General features: G+C 37.1%; 2 protein-coding genes across 2 annotated transcripts; one reads left to right on the forward strand and one right to left on the reverse strand.

The window, feature by feature from the left end:
- Positions 1–3,711: 3,711 nt before the first annotated feature.
- Positions 3,712–5,897, reverse strand: LOC121738152. Its single transcript, XM_042130039.1, has 2 exons — positions 5,857–5,897; positions 3,712–4,788 (listed from the first exon to the last, which is right to left on the reverse strand). Exons 1-2 carry the CDS (start codon positions 5,890–5,892, stop codon positions 3,823–3,825), a joined length of 1,002 nt encoding a protein of 333 aa, XP_041985973.1. The 5' UTR covers positions 5,893–5,897; the 3' UTR covers positions 3,712–3,822.
- Positions 5,898–6,184: 287 nt separating this feature from the next.
- On the forward strand, positions 6,185–7,529 carry LOC121738242. Its single transcript, XM_042130192.1, has 2 exons — positions 6,185–6,190; positions 6,939–7,529. Exons 1-2 carry the CDS (start codon positions 6,185–6,187, stop codon positions 7,527–7,529), a joined length of 597 nt encoding a protein of 198 aa, XP_041986126.1.
- Positions 7,530–8,768: the final 1,239 nt, after the last annotated feature.

The raw sequence follows: 8,768 nt of genomic DNA on the forward strand, positions 1-8,768 counted from the left end.
GCCCATCAAAATGAGCAACTTTTTCTATGAGAACAATGCTGGCAACTCGAAAAGTCCGTCTTTATTTTGACGGGTTTATTTGATGCTTTTTGAAAGAAAGAAAGAAAGAAAAATAAATTTATTTGGTATTTAGCATCTTACAAAAATAATTCTTAACTACTAATACTATCCTATGTAATACCAAATTGGTTCCCATTCAGCAATGTTGCGAACGGATCCGCAACGCTGATTTTCAATGGACACCTTACTTTTACTTAAAAACATAAAAATTATAAAAATCCTTACTAATCATAATGTGACAACATATTATTGTATTTAAAGCTACTTTAAAAAATAAGTAAGTATATAAGTTTATAATAAAACAACTCTTGAAGGCATTGGTGACATTAACATAATATAAAAGTTATCTAAGTACAGTCTATTACTAACCTAAAACAGTAGGTACATAACAGCATCTTAGATATAATATTTTGGTTACTTATTAATAATTAGCAAACTAAAATTTTATTTTATTTTAGGATAACGATTAACGGTGTTAAGCCTGACAACTTGTATACAGGTTATTTCTCTGCTTAATCACGTGAAGCATCCATACTAATATTATAAATGCGAAAGTGTGCCTGTCGGTCTGTTTATCCGTCTGTCTGTCTCTTACCTCTTCACGCCCAAACCGCTAAACCGATTTTACTGCAGTTTGGCATGGAGATACTTAGAGTCTCGGAAAAGGACATAGGATTTTTTTTATGAAAGAAGGGGGCAAACGAGCAAACGGGTCACCTGATGGAAAGCAACTTCCGTCGCCCATGGACACTCGCAGCATCAGAAGAGCTGCAGGTGCGTTGCCGGCCTTTTAAGAGGGAATAGGGTAATAGGGGAGGGTAGGGATGGGAAGGGAACCTCCGGTAAACTCACTCACTCGGCGAAACACAGCGCAAGCGCTGTTTCACGCCGGTTTTCTGTGAGAACGTGGTACTTCTCCGGTCGAGCCGGCCCATTCGTGCCGAAGCATGGCTCTCCCACGTATTACGTACTTTTGTCCCGGAGAAAATGACGGCTCCCGCGCTAATAAGCTGATTTTAGCGCAACAGAGTTGTGGACATCATCTAGTAAAGACTAACCCCCTTACTAATAAACGTTGTATAAGCTTTGAATAGTTATACTGTGTTTTGTTCCTGTCACACAAGTGACATTTTTAATTGGATTGAAGAAGACAAAACACTGTATAACTATTCAAAGCCTATACAGCGTTTATTAGTAAGGGGGTAAGCCGTAAGGGTTGATTCAGACAGCAACGCGACGTGTAGATGTATTTCTAAATTTATATGGATTTGACAGATTTGCAAGACGTCTTGACGCAATTTAAATCTGTCAAATCCATACTTTATGCCGCACTGCGCCTCGCCTCGTCGCGTTGCTGTCTGAATGGACCCTAAGGCTTCTTACAGAATAAACGGCACACCAGTGCCGTTTATTCTGTAAGAAGCAAAAGAAGAAAATTAAAATATGCCGTAAGAAGAAAATTAAAATATGCCGTAGACCACTACGGCATATTTTAATTTTAAATCCGTCCCTGGTTTACTATCGTTGTGTTGATTCTACTTTAAAGTAAGTTGGGGTGACACCTCAGATAAAAATTTCTTTGGAAAATACTGTTCTCTGCTACACGTATCTTAGGACAGAGGTTATTCGAATTAGATATTTCGGTATAGCATGATTATGTAATGCCTCAGTCAAAAGTTGTGACAAAACAAACTCATTATGCATAGGGAGTCTAATGTGTATGAATTCATGTGTAATTAGTAGCGGAAGATTAACTTTTTAGGGTTCCGTAGCCAAATGGCAAAAAAACGGAACCCTTATAGATTTGTCATGTCTGTCTGTCTGTCTGTCTGTCCGTCCGTATGTCACAGCCACTTTTCTCCGAAACTATAAGAGCTATTGAAACTTGGTAAGTAGATGTATTCTGTGAACCGCATTAAGATTTTGATACAAAAATGGAATAATTATTAAAAATTTTACAACTGAAACAAAAAAAAAAAAATCGTCTAAGCTATGCGTGTGGGGTATCTATGGATAGGTCTTCAAAAATCATATTGAGGTTTCTAATATCATTTTTTTCTAACCTGAATAGTTTGCAAGAGAGACTCTTCCAAAGTGGTAAAATGTGTGTCCCCCCTCTAATTTCTAAATTAGGGGCATGATAAGTCTAAAAAAAATATATGGAGTACATTACTATAAAAACTACCAACGAAAATTAGTTTGAACGAGATCTAGCAAGTAGTTTTTTTTTATACGTCAGAAATGGTAAACCTTAAACCAACAAATTTTTTTTTTCATCTAACCATAGTGTGGGATATCTATGGATAGGTCTTCAAAAATCGTAAATTGAAGTTTCTAACATAATTTTTTTCTAACCTGAATAGTTTGCGAGAGAGATTCTTCCAAAATGCTAAAATATGTGTCCCCCCCTCTCTAACTTCTAAAGTAAGGGCATGATAAGTCTAAAAAATATATATGATATACATTACTATAAAAACTACCAACGAAAATTGGTTTGAACCAGATCTAGACAGTAGTTTTTTTTTTATAAATCATAAATGGTAAACCTTAAATTAACTTTCATTAAATCAACTGAAACATAAAAATAAATCAAAAACCTTTTAATTTCATAAAAAATAAACCTTATTGTTGCTGCGGAACCCTTCATGGGCGAGTCCAACTCGCACTTGGCCGGTTTTTAAGCTATTGCATAGCTTTTATCGCGGGCTTTGAGCGCAGCGACCTTATATAGAAATTCGTTACGATTTTCCTAATACTCCCCACTCCGACCGGCACAGCGGCGTTGCCAGACTTCGGCACGGTGTTTGTGTGCGTGCGACTAGACGTATGCGATATATTTGCATAAGAATGCTATGCAATAGGCAATAGCTTTACCGCGGCAGTCCCCGAGTGTCACACGTATTTGTTTTAATGGGCATTGTCCAAAAAAAATCACATGTACTTTTTATATTTTTTTTCGCTAAAATAGGGTATTTTAAGAATATAAATTAAATAATTTTGAAATTCATTGGCTATTTTTTTCTCAATAAATTTTTAAAGTTTTGCTCTGACGTCATCATCGGCGGCCAATAATTGACCTCTGCAGTATGTTTTTTTCCTTTCAATCTTATTTATAATGACTGGTCCGTCAAATGCAAGTTCTCATTATTTGAAAGCTGATATGAGAAGCTTATCTAAAGTTCGAAACGTAATGTTGGTCGAATTTATTGCTAATTGAAGGTCAAACAAAGGTTAAACATATTTGTTCAAAAATATAAGTAATGGGTATTTTTTTCGTTTATATACAGAAAAACGATCACTGACCTTATTCCTCGAAATGTTTTTGTAATGAGCAAAATTAAAAAAAAATGGACAATCCCCATTATTTATGGGAAAATTCATGACGCTAACCCAAGCAAATCTTTCAGCGCTGCCACTTTCACGGTGAACTCAATAATAATTTAAGTGACACATACACCAAGTGTTACTACTTTTTTGTAAGTGTATAACTGCCAGTTAATTCCCACAACTTTGTTACGTAGAAATTCGGTTATTTTTTTAAATTTTAAAAATTATCAAAATTGTGTTGTAGATTTTATGTTATTTAGTTGTATGTGTCTGCAATTTTTAATGATTAAACAGGTAATTTAACAAGGTAGGAATAAGACATACTTTCAATCAGATAACATTTTAATTTCATAATACTCTTGCAATGAAAATGTGATCTTCTTTAGTAAAGTCCTGTCTTACTGTGAAACCGCTATCTAGATTATTTTTAGCAATTCAGTTGAAAGTTTTTTTGCTTGTAGCTATAGAGCGCAGCTCACTTTTCTTATCGCCAAACACACTGTCCAAACTGACTATGTTTTCTTCAATGACTTTAACCAAATTATATTCGTAAATAGCTTTGTCGTGAGCATGATATTGTAATAAGGCAGCTTCCATAGCATAAGCTGTTGGCTTAAAGTTTGGCTTGAATTCCACTCCGTACACTTCGCTGGTACCATTAGGGTACACGATGTAGGCTTTATCGTCTACCACACAAGGTACACCTTCGTCCAGCACGTATGGTGGCTTAATCAAGGTAACAGCACCCTGTGGTATATTTATTTCTTTCTTATCGTTACCTTTAAGGACATATACTTTATTATCGCTAGTATAATAAAGATTACTTTCATAATCCAGAACGATTTGATCCGCTTTGTCTAAAATTTTTTCTTTAGCTTTACCGTCGTCAGTTACTTTGTACACTTCCTTATTGGCTGTTAGAATGTAGATAACATCACCAGATTTATCTTTAGCTAAACCGATGATATCATCATTGATTGTGCCGTATTTTTCAGCGGTTTTTGTTTCCTCTTTGTACACGTAAAGTCCATCGCTGGCGGCTATGAATACTAGTCTGCTGTCATCTCCCGAAGCAGCCATATCTCTGCCATTATCTAAAACCTTTGTTGCCACCTTATTTTGGAATACATATACGCCTTTGTCCACTCGTTTGCCATCTACAATGTCAGCTTCAGAAAAGAACATAACGACATTGCTTTCCTTCTCATCCGGTGTATCTTCCTCAAAATTGATGGAGTTTAATGGTACGAGGATGCTGACTATATCATGGTCACTTTTGTAGACCTCCCATTCTTTTGGGTAGAATCTCTCGTCAATCACAATAGGTTTCTTGTCATCGTCCGCAATCGGATTGGCGGCAACGCAGCCAACGAATAGTATTATTGCGAGCACCTTCATTTTCTGTAAATAAAAAAATAAAGTAGATGACCAGGTGGGAGAGCCATACTTCGGCACGAATGGGCCGGCTCGACCGGATAAATACCACGTTCTCACAGAAAACCGGCGTGAAACAGCGCTTGCGCTGTGTTTCACCGAGTAAGTGAGTTTACCGGAGGCCCAATCCCCTAACCCCTACCCTATTCCCTTCCCTACCCTCAACTATTCCCTTCCCTTCCCTACCCTCCAAAATTACCCTATTCCCTCTTAAAAGGCCGGCAACGCACTTGCAGCTCTTCTGATGCTGCGTGTGTCCATGGGCGACGGAAGTTGCTTTCCATCAGGTGACCCGTTTGCTCGTTTGCCCCTTATTTCATAAAAAAAAAGGTGAACTTCGTAGCACGTCCCTCCTAAACCTTCACTGGACTGTTCACATAAGAATTAAATAAATTCAGCCGTTCTCGAATTTAAGCGGGATTTTATTACTTTATGTTGTATGAAATTATTTTTAACCAACTTCAAAAAAAGGAGAGTTGAGAGAGAAGGAGAGAGATCGGTTGTAAATTTTTACCTGTTGTATTTTTTATAGCTTCGTGGAAATTTTGCGAAATTAATTTCTCTGAAGTTTTAGATTAGTGAAATACAAATGTATGTTAAAATTATATTTATCTAAGTAAATAAAGTAAGTAATTAACATAAAGTCAAGAGGGCACAACGATAAGGTATTTGTCAGATTGAAATGGTAAACATTAATATCAATCTAATTTGAAATTGCGGCTACCTATTAAAAATGGCTACTTTTAACCTTGTTTGTTGGAAAGCAGTCAATTTTATGTTACTCTTCGGATCTTAATGTTCATAAAGCAACAAGCAACAGCATTTAAACCCCTTGATAATAATAATATTTAAACGTTGTTAGTCGAAGTGTAAATATTATAAAATATAAATGCTTTCAACACGTTACACGTACCAAAAGAAAAAAAGAAGATTAGAGATGAAACCTACAAAAATAATAAGTAATATAAAAAATATTTTTTATTATTTTTGTAGATTTTTTATGTCAAAAATTAAAAAAAAAACATCTGAACATACCGACGATTGATCCGCTAGTGACGACCAACAAAACATCCACGACCTTATAATTATTGTTGATAGAGAATATACAGGGTGAAACCAAAACTTATTTTACTATTTTGATAGTAATAAAAATGGCACGCAACTTCGTTTGCTAAGAAATATGTTTATTACCTGAGAACCATACATTTTGTGGCAACTTAAGGATTATTTAACGAAACTTTGATGATGTAATATAACATTACTTACCTTATCACCACGGCTTTGCTCATGTGAATCAGGACTCCGAAACAAATGGTTGATTCCTTATTTTACAACTTTGGGTGAAATTTTGAAAAATCCTTTCATGGCGGTTAGCGCGTTTTTAAAATATTGTTTTTACTATGATATTTGTATTTTTTTTATATAAAAATTTTAATTTCGTGATTTTTTTATTATTAATCCTGTAAAAGCGTAACAAACTTAAACACAAATTAGTCTATTTGTAAGGATTTTAGTCAGTACTTAGATCAAAGTGAATATTCTTATACAAGGTCAGTCAAAACTTGTTTCAATTAACTTTTTTACTAGCACTTTCAAATTTTTTTTCTACTGAAATAAAAAAAAAAACTGCAAAAAGTTGTCTATCAATACAGTATGTGTGGTTTTGTATTAAATGTTATTTTAGTTGAGCATTGTATAGTTAAAACATTATCATTATCGTCACTGGAAAGGCAAACTTACATAAAGTAAAAAAGCTATTTGAAAGAAAAGGCGTTTAAAGTGTTTTTTGCTTTTAATATTTTTAGACAGTTTTTTGGAGATGCAATTTTTTTTAACCTAACCTAAAATATAGGCGCTTATCAAAAAAGAGTAGACGCTGTACACAATTTTGAAATCACATAAAAAATATTATGAATACCTTATTAGATCAAGATATTAGATTAGATACCTATAAGATTTGATCTGTCATGTAACGTCAGTCTAGTACCGCTCAAGCCTCAAGGTCACCTAAATATTGCAAATGTATTGAAATGTGTACCTAAGGTACACTTTTTTGACAAGTATTGTGGAGCATGTTTTTGACGGAGTTACTTTTCCTTAGTTTTTATTATTCGTAGGTCATAACTCATTTCGCGCGGGGGGCAGCATTTCGCGCGGGGGGCAGCAACCTCTTACCAGACGCCGTACGTCGGTGGAGGGACAATGCACGAGAGCGTGTCATAGACTTATGGGAGGAACGGCTGCAAGAGCCGCAAGCGAGTGTCAACCTAGTACTGGCCATCCGCCCAGTGCTAAGGGACTGGATCAGCAGAGAGACCGGCGCCCTCTCCTTCCGACTGACACAGGTACTGACCGGGCACGGATGCTTCGGTCGGTACCTTTGCGAGATCGTTGGAAGAGAGGAAACAACAAGCTGCCATCACTGCGACGCGGATAGGGACACGGCTGAGCATACCCTGACGGCCTGTCCCTCCTGGAGTGGACAACGGACGGCCCTCAGGGCTGTCATTGGCAATGACATCTCACTGCCAGCACTGATCCGCTCGATGCTGTGCGGTGAGGAGGAGTGGAGGGCGGTCGAACACTTCGCAGAGGAGGTGATGACTGCCAAGGAAGAGGCCGAGCGCACGAGAGAAAGGGAGGCGCTCGACTCTAGAAGACGGCCCAGGCGGAGACGTCGCGCCCACAACGGCGTGACCTCAGGGTGACGGCAAGGGGAAGCCGTCACCCATTGCACCGAGCCCCCGCGAGAGTCGTGATGCGCAACGTGCTCCCGCGCATCGCGACAAAAGGAGAGGAATGGCCTAGACAAGCCCGCACTGGGGCCTCTGTTCAGCCTGGGGGGCGAGTAATCGCCCCTCCGAAGAGGGGTCTGCCGACCACCAGGCAGACGACCGCTGGTGGAGTTGCGGTCGCGGTGTCGTACCCGTATGTCATGAACATGTGCAACAAGTGCTCTAAATTTTATAAACTAGGCGTACATTGGTTTAGATATTAACGGCGTGGAGTCCGAAAATTCTCATCATTTTAACCAGTTCGCCTGTTATAGCAAAATTATAAACCTACTTTTAGGTGTGAAGTTTGAAGTGTGGCGTGCGGTTAGGTGATTTTTCAAATATGAATGAAAAAATTTGAAAGTAGAATTTTTATTTATCATAATTCTATAGTGCCTTTAATATAAGAATAGCAATATTTTTTCTAAGCGGCTTGACTGTCCTTTTGCTGGCTTTTGCTGTTCTGATAAACTTTTTATGGATATTTAATGGAAAATAGATGAATAAACTTAATGAAATTAGCTTCTTTATACAAAAGTATATTTCTGTTTAAAATTAGGAAACTAGCACTATAAACATTTTTTTGGTCATATTTGTCTTATTCATGTGTCTCAATTTTTTCTTCCTCCGAAGTTGTTCTCTCATAGATGGGACTTGCAGCACCTTGGTCCGGTCGCTATGATGTCGTGTAGTACATCCGTCTTGCTCCTGAAATAGGTACAATTTAGAGCAGGGGTCCCCAAAGTGTACCTAGATTAAGGGGTGGGGTGGGGGGGATTCCCCTAATGCAAAATATGAAGCTAGGATTTCAAGGGGATATTTTTTAGGATATCGCAACAGAATACTAAACTTGAAAGTGTGCCATAGGCTGATAAAATTGGAAACCCCTGGTTTAGTAATTTCGTTTATTTCTCGTTTGTGTATTTTTTAAAACTTACTATCATTAACATCATACAAAAAATGCACTTGCTTCATTATTTTAAGCAATAGCTTAGTGCCAATTTTACTCGAACTGGTTTACATTGTTTTTTAAAAAGTTTCAGTAGTCGAAAATCGGAATATCATCAAAAAATGTTTGCATAATATTTAGTATTTGTTATGTTTCATATAAAACGTTTACGAAAGCAAAAAGCAAGCAGCAATTTAGTTAAACGTCAAAGGCAAGAAACCATA

The sequence above is a fragment of the Aricia agestis genome, chromosome 22 (assembly GCF_905147365.1).
Source record: "Aricia agestis chromosome 22, ilAriAges1.1, whole genome shotgun sequence".
NCBI lineage: Eukaryota > Metazoa > Arthropoda > Insecta > Lepidoptera > Lycaenidae > Aricia > Aricia agestis.

What these genes read in the sequence shown, in the direction of transcription:
- LOC121738152 (XM_042130039.1), bottom strand. Translation starts at nt 5,892, where the DNA reads ATGTTTTGTTGGTCGTCACTAGCGGATCAATCGTCG. An exon ending in CACTAGCGGATCAATCGTCG is followed by an intron (nt 4,789 to 5,856) that starts GTATGTTCAGAT and finishes TTTTATTTACAG; the next exon opens with AAAATGAAGGTGCTCGCAAT.